General features: G+C 39.5%; 1 protein-coding gene across 5 annotated transcripts in view; it reads left to right on the top strand.

The window, feature by feature from the left end:
• Positions 1-25,840, top strand: part of RAD18 (RAD18 E3 ubiquitin protein ligase) — a 140,031-nt gene that overhangs the window by 96,333 nt on the left and 17,858 nt on the right. For all 5 annotated transcript variants that reach the window (XM_087923713.1, XM_087923716.1, XM_087923714.1 and 2 more), the window contains one exon: positions 4,562-4,624. In XM_087923713.1, the coding sequence (XP_087779839.1) occupies positions 4,562-4,624 (63 nt within the window). The remainder of the gene's footprint in view (positions 1-4,561; positions 4,625-25,840) is intronic.

The following is a 25,840-nucleotide window of genomic DNA, read 5'->3' as shown; positions in this document are numbered from 1 at the left end:
GGCAGTGAAAACCTCTTCTAATTACAAATAGGTTTCTCTTCTGTTACAAGTGGCAGGAAAGGAAGGAAACAACAATGAAAATTAAATAAAAAAAAAACATTGCTTCAATTGTGCAGGTCAGAGATGTTTTCCACAGTAAAACATGGTAAGTACGGAAGTAATGCCCAATAGACAGCAGGCGCTACACATTTAGTCTTCCCAGCACTGTGAATTGATCAAATAAGTGGCAGTAGGGCACACTCATATGCATAACACATTTTGGAGCTGAGACAAGCATTTCTAATTCCTTGAAATTAGATTAAACTTCATGCATTGCACCTTCACATGACAAAGTTTTCTTGATGTAATTTTACCTCAAAATGTACCTGGAAATTTTCATATTTGAGTTTTGCACAAGTCAAAAGGTCTTAGAAAGCTTTTGTTTCTGATCTACACAGCTCTTCTTTTAACTGGGAATTTTATGGGTGTTTTCCCTGTTCTGCCTGCCAGTGACTTTTGTGCACCAATCAATTATATCTCCTATTTTGCTCTTTTGCATTTTTTTCCCCTGCCAAATGAGTTATTGATCAGTGGTAGACAATTATCTCTGGGAATTTATGTACCCCATGCCATAATCACAACAAAGATATTGCACTAATCAGTTCCATTCATGGCAGGCAAAAAGTTTTCAGACATCAGATATTAACATTAGTGATGAACAAAGGATAAGAGTCAGAATTTTTAGCAAATTTCTAGTGGGAGATTCCTACAGACTACTACATCGATTTGGGGGTAAGGAACTCACTTATCTGAGACTAGTAGAAGTGATAGTGCATGGATAAATGTGATAAGGAGATAGTGTTTAAAAAGGCAAACCAGTAGTAGTGCTAGACTTACAACAGTTCATTTAGTGATTGTTCAAAGTTACAATGGCATTGAATAAAGTGACATGTCCATTTTTCAGTTACAACCTTTGCAGCATCCCCATAATCATGTGAACGAAATTCCGATGTTTGGCAACTGGTTTTATATTTATGACTTTTGTTGTATCCTGGAGTCATTTGTTCACTGTTTGTGATCGTCTGATGAGCAAAGTCAATGGAGAAGCCAGTTTCTCTTAACAAATTGATTACTCACTTAACAACTTGTGTGTCAGCATTCAAGAAAAACAAACTCCCAACACCAAAACTCCAAGACAGGCATTTTCTCAAAGTTTCATTTTACTGTATTAGAGTAGTCGTACTGGCACATCTAGGAAAACCCGAATCTGAGAGTTCCAGGTTTTCCCATAGTAATTCAAAATCGCAACTCCATCCCCTGCACCCATCAGTACAACAGATGGCCCAATCACCATCCATCCCAACTTTGAGCCTCTCTTAACCGCTCATCACCCAAGTGCAGGAATGACATGACCTTGATTGCAAAGAAGAATGCTATTTTGGCTAACTACAAACACTCTACAAAATCCTCTCTCCCAATTTCCCAGTCACAGGAATTTGGCAGCATGGAAGCTCCTGGTGCTAATATGGTTTCCAAAGCTGACAAAGTGATTCACTTAACTGTGACAAGAATTGTTGCAAAATGGGGCGAAGCTCACTTAACAAATGTTTCACTTAATAACAGAAATTTTGGCACAATTGTGTTCATAAGTCAATGTTTTGTCTCACTTTTCTTCTTTCCCAAAAGATGAAAGAATACAAACTCACACAAACACAGGCAGGCAAACTGGTCAGACTTCACAGAGTTAATTCTTTGGAACTGATAATATCCTTGGCATTCCTGCCTGCCAAGTCCGAACTGATAACAAATAAAAATCTACTCACAGAAAATTACAAGGCAGTCCACAAAAATCATTCACAAAGAAAATCTGAAGTAAGATTAAACTTTGTCCTATACAAAGTTCCAGCCGAAAACACACCCACTTATCCCCTGCGAGGTGTGGCTCAATGACTCAGCTCACTCTCTGACCCTCCCACACCTCCTACGTTGCTGCTCACATTTCTCCCTACGACACTGCTTAGGATCAAGCCAACACTCTTCCTCTTTACTCCCTGTCAGAGGCTGGTCCGATATGTCTTCCTCCTGATTAATCTCAGTCTGTTCCTTTTGGTTGTCTGATGAAACCTGAGGCATTATCAGGGAGGAATGCATTGCCAGAGAGGAAGGTCCTGGGGAGGAAGGCATTCCCAGTTCCTCCTCCTCATCTTCCAGGTCTTCTTCCTCTGACAGCATAGGCTCGGGAATCGGGGACACAACAAGTCAATATCTGTACTATTGGACAGTTTTGCCACAATAGCTAAGAATGAATTGTTACAGAACACAATTTGAGATGTGATTTTTTTTGTTAGAATAATAAATAGCATGTCAAATTGAGTACTTTATTAAGTACTTTAATGCATTAACCTCATTTAGCTATCCAGATATATCATTTTTAATAGAACTGTCATTTTACATTCATGGTTTATGTTTCCAAAATATCTAAACAATTAAATACCTTACTTGTTTGGCAAGTTTAAGTAAACATTGTAAGGTTTCAAGTCACACACAACCTTAATTTTATGCAGCATTAGACTTCAATTATAAGAATGAAACTGTGAGAGAGTTTTTCTTTGTGCAGGCCCTTGACAGGCACAGAAACCTTATTGATTTTTGTTTCCTGTGGATCAATAGCATTTCATAAGCATTCCCCTTCTTCCATGTCTCTGACTAATCATTGGCCATTATAATTTGAGAAGAATAGAATAGAATAGAATAGAATAGAATAGAATAGAATAGAATAGAATAGAATAGAATATTTGGCCAAGTGTGATTGGACACACAAGGTATTTGCCTTTGGTGCATATGCTCTCAGTGTACATAAAAAGAAAAGATACATTCGTCAAGAATCAACATACAACACTTAATGATAGTCATAAGGTACAAATAAGCAATCAAATCATACTAGGAAACAATATAAATCATAAGGATACAAGCAACAAAGTTACAGTCATACAGTCATAAGTGTGAGGAGATGAGTAAAAGGAAGGATGGGAAGATTAATAGTAATATAGACTTAGTAAATAGTTTGACAGTGCTAAGGGAATTATTTGTTTAGCAGAGTGATGGCATTCAGAGAAAAACCATTCTTGTGTCTAGTTGTTCTGGTGTGCAGTGCTCTATAGCGTCGTTTTGAGGGAAGGAGTTGAAACAGTTTATGTCTGGGATGTGAGGCGTCTGTAAATATTTTTCACAGCCCACTTTTTGACTTGTGCAGTATACAGGTCCTCAATGGAAGGCAGGTTGGTAGTTGTTTTTTCTGCAGTTCTAATTATCCTCTGAAGTCTGCTGCAGGACCAAACCAGACAGCTATAGAGGTGCAGATGACAGACTCAAAAATTATTCTGTAGAATTGTGATGCAATTGAGATATATGTAAATTACAAATTACATATAAGATCATGGATGATCTTTAAGACACACTGGTGTCCCAAAATATAATTCTGGTGCTCAAAGTATGACATTAATTTGTATAGATTTTGTTTCTTTCTCAAGGTTGTCAGTTGTTGCTCCCTTGTTGTTTAGTGTCTTGCTGTTACGTTCTTAACCATTTCCTTAAATAGGAGACAAACACCGGGGGCGGGGTGGGGATCCAAATGTTTTTAATCTTTTCAAGTGACCATATTGAGTGGGGAGAGATAATTGAATAATTTCATCCACAAATGTCCCTTTTACAGCTCCCCAAATTATGAGGTACCTGGCATTGTACCTAATTAGTGTACCTATATTTCAGCCATGTATTCAAAACTTTAAGTTTTTCAGTTAACACCTTACCTCTTCAAGAGTGTTAGAGACTGCTTTCCTACAAGATGTTTAAAATGAAATAAACATATCATTCATTCACATTTTAAGAAAGGAGTTTCATATGATTTCATTGTTAATAATCTTTTGTTTCTTTTCACTGCTGTTTCAGTATTTCTTCCTGATGCAGAGGGTTTGAAAAGTAGCAGTTTCAGTGAATGTAAATTCCCTTAATGCTACTTATCCAGGATTTGGATATGCAGATGTCTTCATCGTAGCTTAGACTATATTAATTATATAACATTTGTCATAGAAATTATTTTATTTATTCCTAATATTTTCAATTAATTCTAAAATGCTTTACTTTTTCCTTAAATTAAACAATGGCAATGTACAATTCTGAAACTTAAAAATTATTAAAATGTTGGCAGAGTTTTTGAATTTTATTGTTATGACACTACTTTAAAAACCAAGACATTTCTGTAGCTTTTTAAGAAAAGAGTTTGATTTTTCAAACTTTCTGGCAGAGAATGTTTTATTACTTGCTACTTGATAACTCAAGTCAGTCCAGAAGTGCTTAATAATCCCCCATTTTTAAAGAGCCCAATGATTATTATAAGTACATCAATCTAAAAAAGGAGAAATGAAAAGACAGAAGGCTCTCAATATTTTAATAAAGTCAGCGCAGCTTCTATCTTACTTTGGACTTGGCAAGCTGAATGCTCCCTCATATGTTTAATAACTCCTTTGATGTATCTGACAATTTTCAACAAGTAGTCTAAACTAAATCTTACTTTGCCTTTCAGCTCAAGTTCGGACATCATAAGAGATTTAGAAATAGATGGGATGTGTTCAAACTCATCAGATAAGTAAGTGTGAAATGAGATCATTGTTTTCCATGTCATAAAATTATCATTGATTTATTTTTGTCACTTAGCTAGCAGGAAACTTGGCCAGTGTGGTTGGAAAACTTGCTAACTATCTTGGCTTGGAGTCAGAAAACTTCATATATATAAAAAAGATTTGATTGCAGGTGAGCTTCCTTCTCCTGAAGGTCAAGTTCCTTCAGTTTCCCATTAGAATCCAGAAAGCTTCTCCTGATGGTGAGAATGCCATCTTCAGTCTGGGATGTTATATGGTAGGAGTGTCAAACTCAAGGCCTGGCCTGTGGGGCTGCCCCGGAAACAGTGAAGGACCAGCCCACGGTGCCTCTGCCAGCAAAAACGGAGCTTGGGAAGTTCACGTGTTGCCGTCCCAAGCTCAGGTTTCGCTGGCAGAGGGTTGGAGGAGACCTTGACCTGAACTGGGGAGTCTGTTTTCACTGGCAGAGTGCTCAGGCCACCACAGGCACTCCCGACATGAGTGACATGCTGGCCATATCCACCCTGACCACACATAGATACACCCGAGGTCAAACTCAATCCTGATGTGGCCCTCAATTAATTCAGATTTGACACCACTGCTATATGGTGCAGGAAGCACAAAAACAACAAGAAGAAAAACATCTGAAATGAGTGTGTTCCCTTCTATTAGCAAACCCTGTCTTTTCCTCCGCGTTCTGTACTATATTCCATTCCATTTAAGAGGGGGTACTCTGACCTTTCCAATAGAGCTTTGGCAAGAACAGAGTTTGTCAAGGAAGGAAGAGATAGCCAAGCCAGTTTTTGCTTATTCATTTCTGCCAGTACAGAATAAAGGCTGATATTAGTATCATTTTATTTCCAGGACTTCATGTTTTAATTGTTGCTTCTGTCTCTTCCAAGATTACAAACAAGCTGTCTAGTCAAAGGCTTAACACTGAAAGTACTAAAACTGTCTTGTCTTTCCATTATCATATTGCCATTCTTATTCTCTTGGGGCTCATCCTCACATTGACAGGACTGTGCTTTTCTCCCATCCTTGAACCAAAAAACAACAACAGTTGATATTAAAAGATTGCCTCTGAAGTCTACCTTGACTAAATATTAGTTGTCCATCTTGCTGGGAAGGGAAGGTTCCATGCACCTCATGAATAGTCATGCTGGCCACATGATCGTGGAAATGTCTTCAGACAATACTGGCTCCCTAGATTAAGAAACAGAAATGAGTACCACCCCTTAGAGTTGGACACCATTGGAAAGGGGAAACCTTTACCTTTATCTTTTTTCTCCCCTCCTCCGCTTCTCCTCTGTGCATTGCCTTTTTTCATGCAAACACCCATGTCAAATTCATGTTAATTCATTCAGTTTTTATTTGGAAATATATTTTATTTGCTTGAGGAAATGTGGAAAGGTTCATTGTTCCCAGTTGTCAGATTTTACACTCGAGGTCAGCAATGAACCTCAGACAGTCCAAACGCAGAATTTAAGAATAAAAATACTCTCAGACATGATTCAGTTAAACAGAGCTGTTTATAATAGATAAGAATGAAACCATATGCATACAGATTATTTGCACTGGGAAAAAAGGCTTTGTATAGGTGCCAGAGTTTAACCTCTAGGCTTTTCTTCTTGTCTTTCCAAGTAAATAGATATTTGGCCGTTCATTTAGAGGCCTTGGGCAATTCAGACATTTTTACCTAAAGATATTTTCTGATCTGGGAACCACACATTTCTACTTGACTAAACTGAGCGCTTATATTTAATCCAATTTGAGTGTAGGGTAAAAAAAGAAAACTTTATTCATAAGGTTGAAATTGAAATATTTGGTTTCTTCTATAGCTTTACACTGTCTAGTTTGGTTAGGCACAGGAGAATATATTCCCAGCCAGTATAAGATTTCTTTGTTTTGGTAGCACAGAGAGCTTTTTTTTTTTTAACTTTGTGTGACAAAGATGTTGACTCTTAGGAACATTCTAAGTAACTCCCTCCTGTTTTTAAAATGGGTCTATTGACATTTCTCCTGAAATAATGATTAGCAAGAAGATAAACAAAATCATCTTGACAGGTAGTTTATACAAAGTGAAAGAGATTTAAAACAAAACAAAATTACCATGCATAAATTGAGAAAATGCATTCATAAATTGTTTATTGCAGAGACTATTCAAAAGTTTGTAGGGAGCAATGTTAAACATTGCTTGAATTGGCTCTATCCCTTGACATATTGAGGTTACAGGTACTGTAGTTCTTACTAAAGGACCACATGCTCAGCAACTGTTCAGTGAGTGACTAGTTCTCATAGTTGTGGCCATCACAACGACCCTGCCAATCATGTGTTCAGCTTGCAATTTTGAGATCATAGCATCACACAGATTCGTGATTGCCTTTTGCAACCTTCCCTGCTGACTTCAAACAAAGTCAACAGGGAAGCTGGCAGGAGGTTATGAATGACATCCACATTTAACAATTTACTTAGCATCAACAATGGTCATGTGATATCATGTTTTATGACTGTCACCTAATGACAGAAATTCTGGTCCTGATTGTCATCATTAATCAAGAACTACCTATAATAGTAAAATTGAAGCTTGACTGTCAAAATGTTTTTTTTCCTTGCATAGCACGCCACCATTGGTTTTGAAAGAGGGGAAGATGGAATATAATTTAAAGATGCAGTATACTCAATCCTTGACTTACTTAAAATTTATGTTGCTAAGCAAGACAATTGTTAAGTGAGTTTGGCATCATTTTACAACTTTCCTTGCCACAGTTGTTAAGTGGATCACTGTGGTTGTTAAATTAGGAACACGGATGTTAAGTGAATCTGGCTTCTCCATTGGCTTTTGCTTGTCAGAAGTTGCAAAAAGTAATCACATGACCCTGGGATGCTACAACCGTCATAAATATGAGACAGTTGTCAAACATCCTAATTTTGATCAGGTGACCAAGGGGATGCCATAACAGTTGTGTGAACAATAGTGATAAGCCATTGTAACTTTCAACAGCCATTAAAAGAATGGTGGTAAGTCAAGAACTACTTGTACAGAATAACTCAAACTTATAATCTTCTTGTTGGGATTTGTCACTGGTGGATGATAGAACAATAGAGCTAGAGATACTGTTGAATTATATTCTGAATACAACTGTGTATTTTTTAAAATAGTGTTTGTAGTTATAGTTGTAGAAAGATTTAGTTTTATTCCGCAAATAGTAATTAATCAATGTGCGTGTGTGTATGTATATGTGTGTGTGTATGTACATAATTTAGATGAGTTTGACTTCTTATTAAGCTGAACTGTTTATATTAAATGTGTTATAAAAATTGTTTATGCCTTTTAAATCCTTTCAGTTTATGAACCTGGTTCATTTGTTGCATTAAACATGAATTATTGCATTATGGTATAAGGCGTTGTATAAACCTTACTGCAATTTCTTCAGTAAGGTATATTAAAAGAAAGTACAGCTTAGTGTTCTGTCTGATGTGTAGATATAGTCACCTTGTATGGTCTAAAACAGAGGCTTTCGACCAAATGTTTACAAATCTGTAACAGACCTGTATTAAATGTTACAGTTTTGTTGATGAAGATGCACTAATTTGGGCAGATGAAATCGTTCAAGTTACTCGGGTTTCTCAAACTCTGGTACTCTGACCCTCTTAATATAATTTCTTTGAACACACTTTCTCCATGAATAAACATATCAGACTATACTCAGACACAGCTCTTGCTAGACAGTATCATTCTCCTTCAACAACAAAAGATGTAACTTTCAGATTGCCTGGAATTGTTCAACACCAGGGAGAAAACATGTGCACACACGCGCGCGCGCACACACACACATTCAGTCAGTCAGTCATTTACTGCAGGAAGAAGAGGTAACAATTGTTCAGATTACCTGGTATGGAAGTATAAAGTCAGTATCAGAGGGTATCATCAGTATCATCCACTGTCTCCTTGACTGAGAAGAACTGTTTTGGAAGAGGGGAAGATAAGACTGAGCAGAAACAGTTCAATCCTAATCTTGTAATCTTGGACAAAACTCAGGAGTGGTTTTGGCCTTTTACAGGAGCTAATGCTAGAATTGCAAATACTATCAAAGGAGAGATTTACACCTGGATTCCACAACTATCTTCCCAAGATGACACAACCCATACTTGGAGGCCTCATAGCAATGAAGAAAGACTGCTGCTTTTTCTTTCATTGTCATTTATAACAAATTGCCATTTACAATATGCATGATTCTGGGAAAAATCCTAAATTTTATTTTTAGCTTTGTACAATTCTATTTTAGTTACTTTAAAGAAACACATTTTTTAAAATAAGAAAAACAACATTTTTCTCCCTCTGGACGTTTCCTAGAAAGCAGTTTGAATGTTAAAGCTCTTTCAAACTTGGATTTGATGATGATGATTTAAAAAAAACTACCTAAAAGGAAACTTGGCCAACAGAAAGGTCTTTTTGGAACAGTAAGTAGCACTTTGAATTATTTACCATGTTCTCTAGGAGAAATAATAAGATTTATTAAAATATAATGATTTCTATTTGATTTGAAAATGTAATCCAAATTATTGCCTAGAACATGACATTTACAGACTTTGTAGAGGAAATGGTAAATGTTCAGTTTAAGCTTGATAGTATTTTCCAGTCTTTTAAAATGCACGTTTAACAAAGAAGCGCATTATATGAATGATCGCTTATTGCTTTTAAGAATTTAAGTATTTTCTGCAGATTAAAAAAGTAGTCCCTTTTTTGTATGCCAACAACTTTCCAAATTAGCTTGTGTGATGACCCGTAGTCTCTCAAAATAACCTAAAACATACACTGCTCAAAAAAATAAAGGGAACACAAAAATAAGACATCCTAGATCTGAATGAATGAAATATTCTTATTAAATAAGAATATTCATGACCTAGTTGAATGTGCTGACAACAAAATCACACAAAAATTATCAATGGAAATCAAATTTAGCAACCCACGGAGGTCTGGATTTGGAGTTACACTCAAAATTAAAGTGGAAAAAAATACTACAGGCTGATCTAACTTTGATGTAACGTCCTTAAAACAAGTCAAAATGAGGTTCAGTAGTGTGTGTGGTCTCCACGTGCCTGTATGACCTCCCTACAACGCCTGGGCATGCTCCTGATGAGGTGGCGGATGGTCTCCTGAGGGATCTCCTCCCACACCTGGACTAAAGCATCCCCCAACTCCTGGTGCAACGTGGCGTTGGTGGATGGAGCGAGACATGATGTCCCAGATGTGCTCAATTGGATTCAGGTCTGGGGAACGGGTGGGCCAGTCCATAGCATCAATGCCTTTGTGTTGCAGGAACTGCTGACACACTCCAGTCACATGAGGTCTAGCATTGTCATGCATTAGGAGGAACCCAGGGCTAACCGCACCAGCATATGGTCTCACAAGGGGTCTGAGGATCTCATCTTGGTACCTAATGGCAGTCAGGCTACCTCTGGAGAGCACATGGAGGGCGGTGCACCCCCCTAAAGAAATGCCACCCTACAACATTAGGACCCACTGCCAAAATGGTCATGCTGGAGGATGTTGCAGGCAGCAGAACATTTTCCATGGCGTCTCCAGACCCTATCACATCTGTCCCATGGGCTTAGTGTGAACCTGCTTTTATCTGTGAAGAGCACAGGGCACCAGTGGCGAATTTGCCAATCTTGGTGTTCTCTGGCAAATGCCAAATGTCCTGCACGGTGTTGGGCTGTAAGCACAACCCCCACTTGTGGATGTCGGGCCCTCATACCACCCTCATGGAGTCTGTTTTGACTGTTTGAGCAGCCACGTGCACATTTGTGGCCCGCTGGAGGTAATTTTGCAGGGCTCTGGCAGTGCTCCTCCTGTCCCTCCTTGCACAAAAGCGGAGATAGCGGTCCTGATGCTGGGTTGTTGCCCTCCTATGGCCTCCTCCATGTCTCCTGATGTACTGGCCTGTCTCCTGGTAGCGCCTCCATGCTCTGGACACTACGCTGACAGACACAGCAAACCTTCTTGCCACAGCTCGCATTGATGTGCCATCCTGGATGAGTTGCACTACCTGAGCCACTTGTGTGGGTTGAAAACTCCATGTCATGCTACCACTAGAGTGAAAGCACCGCCAGCATTCAAAAGTGACCAAACCATCAGCCAGAAAACATAGGAACTGAGAAGTGGTCTGTGGTCACCACCTGCAGAACCACTCCTTTATTGGGGATGTCTTGCTAACTGCCTATGCTTTCCACCTGTTGTCTATTCCATTTGCAGAACAGCATGTGAAATTGATTGTCAATCAGTGTTGCTACCTAAGTGGACAGTTTGATTTCACAGAAGCGTGATTGATTTGGAGTTACATTGTGTTGTTTAAGTGTTCCCTTTATTTTTTTGAGCAGTGTACATTAAAGTCCGGTAATGCCTTCAGCTTAACTTTGCTGTTTTATTAGGCACAGTTTAAAGTCACAAAAGTAAATAATGAGGCAAAAGGAAACCAAAACAAACCACATTGATGAGAGTTCCAAAGCAAGCCAAGATAATTAATCATACATTCCAGGAAGATAACGGGGAGAGTCCATGGGAAGAATGCCAACAAAGATAAACCTCTTTCAAAGGAAACACTAAACTTTGACTCCATCCATTCTGACTACGCAGTTACAAACTTATATACATAGCTCCCAGCTGCAAGCCACAAGAAGTATCATGGTAATTTCCTGAGTAGACCTCGCTTTTCCCTGATCCTTTCCTCTCTGTGTGCCCTAGGATGGATAGGGGATGGGCCTGGATCCTCTTCTGATTGCTCAGCTGGCCTCTGCCCTTCCCCAGCCTCCACCACCTTTGGAGCCACACTCCCACTTCCTGTTGGCTGTTCCTCCTCTTCCTCAGAATCAGTCTCCACTAGGGGCATGACACTATCCCCCCCGCAGGGCACCCTCCCCCAGGACCAGGTGGACAAGGACATTGAGGAAACCGAGCATGAAAGTCCTGGACCAAACGAGGAGCATTAACATCAGTGGCATCGACCCAGGTGAAGTCCTCTGGTCCATAAACTTTCCATGCCACCAAATACTGAAATCAGCCCCGCAACTGGTGTGAATCTTGGATGCTATCCACTTCGTACTCTTCCTCTCCCAGAGGGGCTACTGGGGCCGGCTGTGATGGAGCCGGTCTATGCGGACTGTTGGCCAAGGCAGGGACTAACAAGGAATGATGAAAAACAGGATGAATACGCATGGTCCGTGGCAGGGAGAGACGATAAGCCACAGGATTGATCACCGCATCGACCGGAAAAGCTCCCAAGTAACGGTGATCAAGCTTTTTCGATGGTTGTGTCATTGGTAAGTATCGAGTAGAGAGCCAAACCCGATCCCCTACCGCTAAAGGTGGAACATCGCGACAATGTCGGTCTGCAAACTGTTTATAGTCATCCATGGCTCTCTCTAATTGATCGCGGACCATTTGGTGCGTGGGTTTTAACTCTTGCAAGAACATATCCACTGCCAGAACTGGGGAATCAGACGGGGTAAAGGGAAAAGTCGTGGATGAAAACCATAGTTAGCAAAGAAAGGGGACCCATGGGTGGAAGCATGTTGAGCATTGTTATAAGTGAATTCTGCTACCGGCAGCACTTCTACCCAATTGTCTTGTTGAGTATTGCTGAAACAGCGGAGGTACTGCTCCAAAATAGCATTCACTCTCTCTGTCTCCCCATCAGTTTTGGGGTGATGAGCAGATGACAGACACACCTGAACCTGCAGTTTCGCGAGTAGGGTCCGCCAGAAGCGTGCTGTAAATTGTACCCCCCGATCTGATACCATGCGGTCTGGTAACCCATGCAACCAGAAAACATGGGAGATAAACAATTGTGCCGTTATTTTGGCTGATGGAAGACCTGCACATGGAATAAAGTGGGCCATTTTAGTCAACATATCCATCACCATCAAAATGGTTGTAGCACCATTCGATGGTGGTAACTCAATGATGAAATCCAATGAAACCTCCCCACATGATCGTTCTGGTGTGGGCAAGGGCTGCAAGAGACCAGGAGGCGCACCAGAAGCATACTTGGCTTGGTGACAGATCCCACAGGATCCCGACACATCATGTTTAAGTCTTGGCCACCAAAATGTCCTAGAGATGAGATGCAGTGTTTTGAACACCCCAAAGTGTCTTGCCACTGGACTGTCATGACATTGACATAGGATAAGGCCACGAAGAGGACCTCCAGGCACATAAATGCGATCACAGAACCGCAACAAGTCCCCAATATAGGCCCAAGGAGTCTCTTGTTTCTCATTCTCATCCAATTCTCGATGTCGAGCTGCCACCCACAAATGGGTCCTGCCGCTGAGCCTCCTGAATCCTCATTCGGAGGCCCACAGGTTCCTCAGTAGCCACAAACCGCTCCAACGGAATCACCGTCCAGGGCAAGATTTTATCCTCCCTTTGGGTATACTCGGGCTTCCGAGACAGGGCATCAGCGTGTTGATTCCCTCCATTCCGAACATAGGTCACCCAGAAATCAAATCAAGCAAAGAATAAGGACCATCTCACCTGACACTGGTTCAATGTCTGAGCTGTACGTAGGTGTTCCAAATTGCGATGATCCATCCGAACCTCGATTTGGTGATGAGCCCCCTCCAGGTGGTGCTGCCATGTCTTAAAAGCAACCTTAACCACCAATAGCTCCTTGTCCCAAATCATATAGTTGCACTCTGGAGCCGATAACTTCTGGGAATAATAAGCGCACGCGAACACGGTGCCTGCGGGAGCATAGGCCTGGAGGAGCACCTCACCAACAGCCACATCGGAAGCATCTGTTTCCACCACAAATGGCTGGCCTGGATCAGGGTGTTTGAGGACAGGCTCGGAAGCAAAGGCAACTTTCAATGCCTCGAAAGCTACCTGCTCCTTAGCACCCCAATGGAACTTCTCCCCCTTCTTGAGCAGATTAGAAAGGAGAGCAGTCAAGGCAGCAAAGCGGGGAATAAATGTGTGGTAGTAGTTCGCAAACCCCAATAGTCGTTGCACATCCTTAACCCGCTGTGAAGGTTCCCACGCCTGCTATGATGTATTTTTTCCGGGTCCATTTCACCAGCAGGTGAAATATGATGTCCCAAGAAGTCAATTGTGTTTTGTGCAAACTGACACTTCTCACGCTTAGCAAACAGGTGGTTATCACGCAAACGTTGCAACACCAGCCGCACATGTTGCCAATGCTCCTGCAGGGAGTCTGAGTAAATTAAAATGTCATCTAAATAAATGACCACGAATTGATCCAACAAATCACAGAAAACATCGTGCATGAAATGCATGAACACAGCTGGGGCATTGGTTAATCCAAAAGGCATCACGGTATACTCAAAATGACCGTACCTTGTCCGGAAAGCTGTTTTCCACTCGTCCCCTGCACGAATGTGAACCAGATTGTAGGGCCCATGCGAGTCCAACTTCGTAAAGATCTTAGCTTGATGAAGCCTCTCAATCAGTTCAACAATGAGGAGAAGCGGATGCTGATTCCTCACTGTGATTGCATTCAACTTGCGGTAATCACAACGCATACATAGCTCCCCCAATTTTTTTTTACAAAAAGCACCAGTGCAGGCAATGGGGAGGTAGAAGGCCAGATAAACGCTTTCCAGAGGTTTTTGTCAATAAAATCCTGCAATGCGGCCAACTCCAGTTCCTACAGGGAATATATCCAACCCACCGGCAATTTTGCATCAGGCAACAAGTCGATTGGACAGTCATACGCCCAATGCGGAGGCAACTGATCCGCCTCCTTCTCCTCAAACACATCAGCAAAGTCCACCAACTCCACTCTTAGATCCAGGTCTATGGGTATAGCCACACTCCCTGCAGAGGAGCGCAAGCAATGGTTGGCACACTTCCTATCAAGGAACTGCACAGCTCCAGATGACCAGACAATCTGTGGATCATGGTCCTGTAACCACTCCAAACCGAGAACCACCGGAAAATGAGGTACTGCAGTAACGTAGAACACAGTTTCCTCCACATGCTGCCCAATTTGCATGCAAAGGGGATTGGTTGCAGCAACCACAAGTCCCGAACGAAGGGGCCGACCATCAATTGTCTCTACCATTACTGGCGGGGACACCTGTTGCTGAGGAATGAACCACTGCTCTACAAAATGAGCATCCATGAAATTAGCTGTGGCCCCTGAGTTGACCAAGGCTTGGATCTCCACCGTTCCCACACCAGGCATGAACACACTTGCTGTCAGCACAAGATGCTTCACCAATAACAATTGTGGTGGAGATGTCATAGGTGGCGAGGATGCAAGGTTGGTGAAGATGGCGGGCCTAAGGACTTTACACCCCAACCTACAGACTCCCGTAGGCCGAGCGATGCTTGTTTCCTGCCACTGCAGGCGTCGCTGCTGTGGATGTCTTAACAGGACACTTGGCCACAAAATGCCACAATAGAGGCATAAACCATCACCACGACGTCTATCCTTTTCTACTTGAGTCAGGCGAAGACAGCCAGCCCCATACTGCATGGGTTCCTCCAAAGGCACTTCCACCAAGGGAAGTCTTGCTGGAAACAGATACAGTCTCTGTCCGTCATCGCACCGGTCGCTGCTGAAGTCTAGCATTGATACAAAGGCACAGATGCATGAGCTCCTGAAGGGTGCGAGGGCATTCAGTGCACGCCAACTCATCCAGAAACTCTGCCGACAAACCCCCCTGGAACTGGTATAATTGTGCTCATTCCATTGTACATTCTGAGCAACTACCCGAAAACTAGCAATATAATTCATGAGTGAGCCACACCCCTGCTTCAACTCTCTCAAACGTCTGTTTGCCGTTTGGCTTCAAAGATGGCCTGAAACTGATGGCAAAACTCGGCGTAATTGTCCAACACCTGATTGAGCTGGATTAACAGAGGCATCATCCAATGTGCTGCAGAGCCTGACAACAAACTAATCAAAAAACCCCACCTTATCCCGGTCAGTGGGAAAATCCTCAGGCTAAAGGCTCATGTAAAGCTGGCACTGCCCAAGAAATGCTGGAAATTGGGCCAGCGAACCATCAAATTTATCTGGAACTGCCACTGGGCATTTTCAGTGTGGCCAGGCAGCTTGCATTTGTGCCACCTGTGCAGTCAAAAGAGCCACTTGCTGGCTTAACTGAGCAATCTCTGCTCTGAGCTGATCCATGGTCACCCCCAAAAGGCAAAAATAAGTTGAAGGGGTGGCTGGAGTCAAAATGTGAGGACCCATAGTCTCTCAAAATAACCCCAAACCCAAAACATACATTAAAGTCCGGTAATGCCTTCAGCTTAACTTCACTGTTTTATTAGGCACAGTTTAAAGTCACAAAAGTAAATAATGAGGCGAAAGGAAACCAAAACAAACCACATTGACGAGAGTTCCAAAGCAAGCCAAGATAATTAATCATACATTCCAGGAAGATAACGGGGTGAGTCCATGGGAAGAACGCCAACAAAGATGAACAGCTTTCAAAGGAAACACTAAACTTTGACACCAGCAATTCTGACTACGCAGTTACAAACTTATATACATAGATCCCAGCTACAAGCCACGAGGAGGATCATGGTAATCTCCTCCTGAGTAGACCCCGCTTTTCCCTGATCCTCTCCTCTCTGCGTGCCCTAGGATGGATAGGGGATGGGCCAGGATCCTCTTCTGATTGCTCAGCCGGCCTCTGCCCTTCCCCATTCTCCTCCACCACCTCTGGAGCCACACTCCCACTCCCTGTTGGCTGTTCCTCCTCTTCCTCAGAGTCATTAGCAGTTGCCAGGGCATGACAGCTTGATAAGTATTTTGAGTAACGGACAGCTCTTTTAAACTTGGGTTATGTTTAAAATTCTTGTGATTTAAAATAAGGATCTTCCAGACAAATTTATGCAGAAGTTCGGCCTTTCTGTACTTTAAGGGTGGTATTTTAATTGACTCTCCTTTATCAAATTTGCTAGTTTAATCATTCTTGGCCTGTGTCAGAACTGCAAAATAATGATGTTGTGGTTTTTATATTTTAATTTGCAGTTAAATGCTATATATATATCACTTGAAGCTTCAATAGCAAAATGTGAACAATTCAGATTATTGTCTGTAATTAAATTGCACACCTAAAAATCCGTTTCCTACATGGCAGACCTTGTACATTAAATGCCCTCAAAATTCTGTGTTCTCTATAGAAATGATAGAAAACAAGGATGAGTCAATATCGGTAGCAGATATGTAGAGTAAAGAGGCATTGTTGAACAGAAGTCAAAGAAATGACAGATGATAGATGGATGGATGGATGATAGATAGATAGATAGATAGATAGATAGATAGATAGATAGATAGATAGATAGATAGATAGATAGATAGATAGATAGCCTATTATATCTGCCAATTAATGGTGCTGAAAGAAAAACATTAGATGAGGCCCAGTATAAAAGTCACACAAATATTTCAGCGCTGTTGGATGGACATCAGTCTAAGATAAATTCCTTTTTACATAGGAATCACTGGAAATTAGTCTTGTTTTTTTAAAGTTGGTATCCCAGTCTTTCTCTTAACTTACTTTCAATAGCCCAGATTCTTTAGCATCACAACATACTGATCAAAAGGAGGTAGATAGAGAATAGTTACAGCACTTTGTGCACCATCTTTATCTATTACTTTGCCTTCTCTTTATCCATGCAATTGTTAGCCTTAGTGTCACTTCCACGTGGAGGTAGAATTCTTGCTCTCTGACTTTCTTCCTGATGGATGCCACAATTTGCCTATCCCTTAATGTTATTTCTGGTAAAGTTATACACCTGCTTCGCTAATAATTGCTCAGATTAGATTCCTGCTCTCAGTTGTGTTTTTGCAAACGCACAGAGAGAGATATTCTCTCCAACCTTTTCAGAACTCAATACATGTACAAATTAAGTAGGAAATCCACAGATTAGAACTGCTTCTCTGGTGCCTTTTCCATGTCACTGTAAAGGTCTTACCCAGAACTTCCTGGAAAAATACAGTTTCAGCCAAGAAGACAGTTAAAAAAACAAGAACCAAACCTGTCCCTCCATGTGATTGATTGATTGATTTAAAAAAAACTATACACTATCTCATGACTGAGGATGTTTACATTACATAAAATAAATCATAGTTATTCCTCTAAACATTACTTAAGAATAATAAAATAATGAGTGAAAAATACAAAAGAGATCAGCAGACAGTCTAGATATTTCCAATTTCCAAAATACTAAGAACAGAACCTATCGCTGTATCAGAGATGGAGGTAGGAAATGTGTATGTGAAGAGAAATCTGAATTGTTCCATCTCTGGAGCAAGCTCTGATGTTGGGAAAGGTGAAAGAAGGAAAGGTGAAAGGTGAAAGCAGAACAAAAGAGAGTGACCAGAAGCAAGGTGAGTATACTCAGTTACAGTGGTTGTTGGAAAATCTGAAAGACCAGATTAAGGACAGGTCATCCAAGAGAAAATCTGTCTGTGTGGTTATTAAGGGTTTCCACTGACTTGATGGCACATGATTGATTGATCAATCAAACTGTTTATTGAAATCAGTTTTGTCTGTGTTTCAGCTATTTGGGGTTTTAACACATCTAGGAAATATTAGAAACACAATTCTTTTGTCTGCCCCCTGCTCCTAATTGTCCTACTGCGATATATATTTTACTTTTTGTCCTCTAAACTAAATATTCTCTTGAAAAAATGGAAGAAAGGTCACTAATTGGGAAAGTTCTTAGAAGATAGAGAATAAGGAGTGTTAACTTTTTTTAAAAAAACTGGAAATGTTTTTCTGCTAGTCAGCCAGGAGGCAGGGAAGAATCACTATTTCTTGGTTGTCAAGGAACAAAATGAAGTGTCTAAAATGCAGGCTGCAGGTACCCCATGTGCTATTCTCAGAGCTCTTCCCCATTAATATCACTGCCAAATTAGGGGATGATACTTTTAGTGTTTGAAATAAATAATCCAAAAGCAGGTGACATCTCTTGTAGTCTTGTGTGACCTTCCCCCTCCCCCCCAACTGAAGTAGAGTTCATTCACCTTGGAAGGCACTCTCCTCCATGAGACCTCAATCCAAAATGTTTGGTAGTAATATCTGCAGTGAAATAAAGTTCCATTTCTTTTCTGATTACTTTTCAGAACTAGGAGGAGCTAAGGAGCATAGGATTGTTTTTGTTTTAACTTGGGAACAGTTGTGAAAGGGGAAACTGGCTATGAACGCATGGAAACCAAAATATCGGGCAAGAATACTAAAGGATCTAAGGCTAGCTCGAAATAAGATGTCTTTTTAAACTGGAGACATCTTTATAAATAGTTCCTAATTTATAAAAAATCCCACCAACTATTGGCTATCTGTGTGTCTCTATTGGCTCTTATCCTGACCTCTGCAGCATTGCATATAATAAACATCAATTAAGACATACTTAATTCAAGTCCCAGTTCCTAGTCAGTGTGGCCAAAAGTTGTATCTGAAGTTTGGAAGACTAAATATGCCTTGTGCTATTAGCTGCAGGAACTAACATATTCAGAATAATTTACCACTGTTCTTGTAGCAAAGCATCTGTTACAACTCATGAAGAAGTATTGATGAATATGTTGCTTCAAGTCTATGTTGGTATACATAAGTTAGACTCCAAGTCTTATCATTGGTGAACATTAATCTGGCTGTGTTTCAAAGGCTCTGGTCACAATAGCTAAATCATTGTACCATAAAATACAATACACTGTTTTTAATCTCAGATTTGGCTCTACAAATATAAAAAAGAACACCTTGGAGGATAATTTTCTGAATTTTAGAAATAGAATGGCTCTCTGTAATAGTTTTCCCCTCTATTAATGAATAATAATTGATCTCTACTTGGTGAAGTTGTAGAGATTTTGGATAACTGCTGTTGAAATTCTTGTTCATATTATTCTTGGATGGGTCATATTAATTTGTGTCATGGAATTGAACATCTGGTGTTAACTATCTATAGTTTTAATGCATTTTTTGGTGGTGGGATTGTATTCCCCCCTGCTGTGAATTTCTTAAGAATGAATCACCGGTTTTTCAAATTAGGTAAATAGTTCATGGTCATGATAGCTGAATTTTAGTAAATTTTTGAATTGCACATTTTACATTCAATAAAGCACAGATTGAAACATTAAAAGATACCTTGAACTATAGAAGAATATGAATGATGAATATTTAGTTATGTATATTTATTATTTGTATTTCTGTATTGTATTTCCATCTTCTACGGTTCCAAAATTTTTTTCATTATTCTTACATTATTAGATTAACTTTAATGTATGTGAGTTCTCTGTCCCCAAATCCTTAAACTATAAGAATTGAGTCAAGTAAACAGGAAATAATTATGGGGTTGTACTTTTTAGATTTAATTATAGTAGGATACAGTGCTGGAGAATTGAGCTAAAGGCTTTAGGCAAACAAACTGGTAAAATCAATGGAGCCATCAGATGCAGAGATGTCTGTCTCTGAATGTAAGGTTCTGGGGTGAGCAATCCAGCATCTGCACATTGATCTGCAGAGTTTTATCAGACATCGGTTGAGTGCACTAGCCAACCACATGTTGGGTTAAGTGTCCTGTTGCGTAGTCCAATAAGGCATTTGCACAATCTCATGGACATACACCATTGTTGTTCTGTAGACTGTAAATAATTTATTTCCATGCCAGATTTAGTTTTATTAATTCCAAACAAGTAGTAACATAGCTCTCCCCTCAAGAACATTATTGTCACTTACATTATGGTGGGGCTTTAGAGTCTTTATTTATTAACAAACCTATTCAGACCCTTCTGCGGGCATTGAAGAGAGAGCAGCCAGGTGTATCTCAACTCTCTTATTTGAGTAAGGATCCATATACAAAACATGAAGGCAGTTTTTCTTTTTAAACAATTAGGTTGTATAAAATGTACTTGTCCCACCCAAACAACAACAAACCAATCTGCTACCTCTTTGTTGCAAGAAAATTTTCCTGGGAGAGATGAGCAAGGAACACTGGGAAGGTATGTCAAGAGTATATCCTCCCAGCAGGTACACCTAAAGCATGAACATCAACCCAGCTAAAGTCCCAATTTTGATCAAGGGCAATTCAGGATGGTACTGGCGGTAGATGAATACTTTATTGACAAAAGCAAAATTACGATTTCATACCAGTAATGGTAACTCGCTACTGTATTTTATCAAGAAAACCACATAGACAGGCAAGGCAAGTGTTTAATAATTTAGTGACAGATGATTGGTCCCTCTGATGGGATAATACTCAATAGGCTACTGAGGAAGAACTGACAATCTTTCAGAACACCCAAAATATTGGGTAGAGTAAAATTTCCTAGACATTTTATTGCAAAAAATAAAAAATTCAAATCTGCAAATATAGAATAACAGTGAGAACATGAAACATTAAAAGAGACAAGGAGCAGTATTAGAACAACATCTATAAGGACATAAAATATGGAAATATACAACAGAACCCATACATCTTTTCAAAATTCTCCACATTTAGAGGGAGTATCTGATATTAACCTAGTATTCTAAAATATACTAATGGACAGACAATAACTGATTTTAAAGAAGATCAGAGTACATTGACATTCTGTACATTAGAGATGTCATACCTTCGACCAGTGGTTCTTAAAACTGGGGACAATTTACCCCCAAGAAGGCAATTTAGGCATATCCTAGAGACCAATTTGTAAATGCTTGTTTATGAATCTAGTATCTGGTTTGAAACTACTGCGGCCGAAATGCTTGTGTTCAAGAATAGAGTTTGTGGATTTTAATGTTTTTGTTTTGCTGTGGATAATGATATTATTCAAGATCAGAAAAAAGAGTTAACTGTGTCGAGCTATTTAAGAACCACTGCCTTAAGTGATATTACTTATAGAAACCTCCAATATTAGAAGTGAAGTTAGATCTGCTCTCCAGCCATTACTAGAGTAGAGATTTTGGGATCGTCATGCGGATAAATGATGATGAACAACAATTCAGCATTGTTTTTTTAAACTGAGCTTGATGCACTTGTTTTTTCTATTTTAAAATATATACAAGCAGTCCTCGACTTACTCATCAGCCTGGCTATGCTGGTCATGTCTTGATAAAAACTATTACATTTTTGTTTGTGTGTGACAGTCACTTAGGAAACACTGCGCCATTATCTGAATCACTGCTTCTCTATGGAATGGTTTTGCTGTTGGTTTTTGGCAAAATTGTTGTAAATCATGGTCACGTGATCATGAGATGCAGCAAACGGTCAATTGCATAACCGGGGTGGGGTGGGGTGGTGACTGTAAGAACTTCAAATCCAGGCCATAGGCAGCCCCTAAGTAGGCCAGTCATAATTTTGAATAATCATCTACGACTAATTACCAGTCTTAAGCTCCTTGTTTTGTTTCATTGGAAAGTGCTTAAGACATGGGTTGAGATATTTCTCTGCATTTCACAGCCTCCTCTAGTGTCCACTATGTCTAAGGCAACCTTGAGAGTAGTTGCTCAGTATTTTATTCAAAGGAAAAAAAAGAGCTACAGAGTAAGAGCTAAAGTAATTTTTCAAATCAAATCAGGCGACAACGATATATTTTTTATTTTGCCTGGCTTTTTTCAAGTGCAAGACTACATATTTAGTGTGCTTGCTCTTCAGATGTATTATTGTTATATAAATATTCACATAGAAAAAAAATTCAATTAGTTAACAAAATAGGGACGAATCAAGACTGCAGAAATAAAATCAGGTTTCCAATCAATTTTTCAAAATTATCAATTACCTGACTGGACTTCCCTTAGTTACTGTATGTCTTAGAATTACTGTGCTCATATATATGATGGTGTTGTGTTCCTACCTGAACTATTGGGGGTTAGTTATCTAAGTGCTGAGTTGAAAACTATTTGTTCGGAATTTAAATATTTTGAATTCCTAGCATAGCAAAATTCTTTGTAGAATAATTTAATAAATAATCCTGTGTATGTCCTGGCAGAAAATTGAATCAATCACACACACTCTCTTTTTTTCCCCTCCCTCCCTCCTTCCCTCTCCACCCACCCCCTCTCACACACACACTCTTTTATATCTTGCTTTTATAAACAATTCAAATGTATCTAATGTTCTTTCCTCCTCCCATTTGCCTTATAACAACTCTATGAAGTAGGTTGTGCTGAAAGAGAGTGACTAGGCCAAAATCACCCAGCTGGCTTTCATGTCTAAGGTGGGACCAGAACTCACCATCTCTTTGTTTCTAGCCTGGTGCCTTAACCACTAGAAATGGCACCAAAAAGACTTTATTTCAACTCAATTAAGCTACATCATTGTTTTTAATATAGAAGGAATTCAGTTTTTATCTGTAGAAAGCTATGCACTGTCACAAGATAATTTTAATGGGCTGCCAAATAGGTAATACCTTTTTGTTTTACTGTGGAATAATAATAGGAAATGTCTAACTTTCCACTAAACCAGGTTCTGCATTATAAATTAACATATTAACATATTGGGCCATATCTAACAAAATGAAATTCAATGTGGAGAAAAGTAAAGTCCTACTCTTAGGCACGAAAAACCAAAAGTACACATATAGACTGGGTGAAACCAGGCACAATAGCAGTAACTGTGAGAGGGATCTTGGAGTCTTTGTGGACAACCAGCTAAATATGAGCCAGCAGTGTGCAGCAGCAGCTTAAAAAGCTAATGCAATCCTAAGTTGTATTAACAGAGGGGTACAATCAAGATCAAGGGAGGTACTAATACCACTCTATAAAGCCTTGGTAAGACCACACCTAGAGTACTGCATCCAGTTTTGTTCACCACATTATAAAAAAGATGTTGAGACTCTAGAAAAAGTACAGAGAAGAGCAACCAGGATGCTTAGAGGACTGGAGGCTAAAACATACAACAAACGACAGGAACTAAAATATACAGTGGTAAAGAGAAGGAGCAGGGGAGACATGATAGCGGTCTTCCAATATTTGAGGGGCTGCTACAGGGAGGAAGGGATCAAACTATTTTCTAAAGTGCCTGTAGGCCAGACAAGGAATAATGGATGGAAACTGAACAAGGAGAGATTTAACCTGGAAACAAGGGGAAACTTTCTGACAGTGAGAACAATCAACCAATGGAACAGCTTGCCCTCAGAAGTTGTGGAAGCGCCATCAGTTGAGACCTTCAAGAAGAGATTGGACTGTCATTTGTCAGAAATAGTGTAGGGTCTCCCTCTTGGGTGGGGAGTTGGACTAGATGACCTACAATGTCCCTTCCAACTCTGATTATCTGTTAATCAGTTAAGAAGGCAAGAACTTATATTAAGCAAAGCAGTAATTGAATTACATTTAGAGTTGTATCCATATCCAGCAATACTCTTCAGCAATAAATGAAAAATGCAAAGTAGGCTATGTTAAGCATAAGAGTGTATTCTTTAACAAGTGTGAGTAAAATGCCTTAGATTCTGCACCTATCTTTTTTTCTGTTCCAGTCCACTTTCTTTCACCTTGCTGTGTTTTATTCATCAAATGTTTTTTAATTGTGAGTTTTCCAGAGTCATTGAATGCCAGGTGGCATATAGTGGATGGATGGATGCAGTGGTGGGATTCAATTTTTTTTATTACCAGTTCTGTGGGCATGGCTTGGTGGGCATGGCAGGGGAAAATCTCCAGTCAGAGGTGGTATTTGCCGGTTCTCCGAACTACTCAAAATTTCTGCTACTGGTTCTCCAGAACTGGTCAGAACCTGATGAATACCACTGGATGGATGGATGGACAGACGGACGGACAGACAGATATTGTTTGTGATTGCATTTGTCTTATCTTTAATGGCCTTTTCCCCAATTGGTCTCTTTCAATGTAATGTGTGATTCTTCATATCAGATTTATATTCTGCATTATAACGTACATCTACATCCAAAGAGCAGGTTTGTACAAGAAAATTCTTTTCTTCAAATTCCTGTATAGTATGTGATCTGCTGCAATCTTATGGTGCAGGTACATAGCATGGCAAATCATGTCAAATTTTTGGAATATAAAAACTAACTTTAGAAATAAATGAAGAATGCATAATTTAAAAATTCAAGACAGTGTATTCCTGTGAGAACTTTTAAAATTTATTTTTAATCCATTTCACAAAGTCAGTCATGACTACTAAACAACTAGGAATCTAGACTATTACTGTAAGTATTATATATACAATATTATATCACACCTTTCTTTGCCAGCATTATGATCGTGTTTTAATTATACTATTTTGGTTTTTCTCCCTGTACATTTCAATACATTTCAATTTTTAACTTGCCTCAATGCTTATTCTTGGCTGTATTTTACATAATCAGCCAGTGCACATTTTTTTTCTTTGACAGTTTGTATGATATGAAGTTTTGACTTTATTGATAGCTTTCATGGTGTTTCCACTATTCAATTTTGTCTCCAGCCCTTTACTAATTATGTTTTTAATCCATGTTTGTTATCCAACTGTAAAATACCAAAATACTGGTAGGCTTCATCCTGATAGCTCTTGATGGTTTGACCGTTCAACATTTCAATTCCATTACTGTTTATAATTACTATTGTGGTTGGTCACATGGTCAGCCAGATGGTTAGTTTAGATTAGATTTGATTTGAGATATGCAGATGATGTTTAATAGTATTAAAGGTAATACCAAGGGCTGCTAGCTATTCCAAGTAAAGCTGCATTTTGCAATTGGTTGATGGTGATTTTGTCAATGAGAGTGGTGTTCAAGTAATGTTCCAGATAGTTTGGAATTGTAACCAAGGCACCTATTACTATTGGTAATATCAAATCATGATTTCTTTGTTTTCAACAAATGAGCAGTTTTTCTTCCAATAGTCCTGTGGTTGCTGGTTTTGGTTGCTCAGCCAATAGTTTTGAGTCCCATAGCCCAATTGTCACCAGGAACTCCAACACCAAGCACAGTCCTTATTTTGATCAGAATGACAACTGATTCAGTAGGTTTCTGTAACTTATGTCTCACCGTATTGGTTATGGGAGAAACTCTCTTCATCTGGATCCTGTGATGAGACCTGTCTTGTATGTTTGACCTTCTGGAGTAGTTCTTATTCTCCTTAGATAGCCCCACAATAACGTCAATAACATCAAGGTAATAGCTAAGTGGGTGATTATTATCATTATAATTTCAATTAGGTTACTGAAAGCTTTGTTTAGTTTTTTTTTTATTTGCAAACTTTTGAACATCTATCACTCAAGAGAACAGCATAAAATTCTTCTATTGTTAAATTTTTTTGGCAAGTAATGAATA

Source organism: Pseudonaja textilis, chromosome 2 (genome assembly GCF_049901715.1).
Source record: "Pseudonaja textilis isolate UNSWEBS1 chromosome 2, rPseTex1.2, whole genome shotgun sequence".
Lineage (NCBI taxonomy): Eukaryota > Metazoa > Chordata > Lepidosauria > Squamata > Elapidae > Pseudonaja > Pseudonaja textilis.
This window is presented reverse-complemented; position numbering and strand designations above follow the sequence as displayed.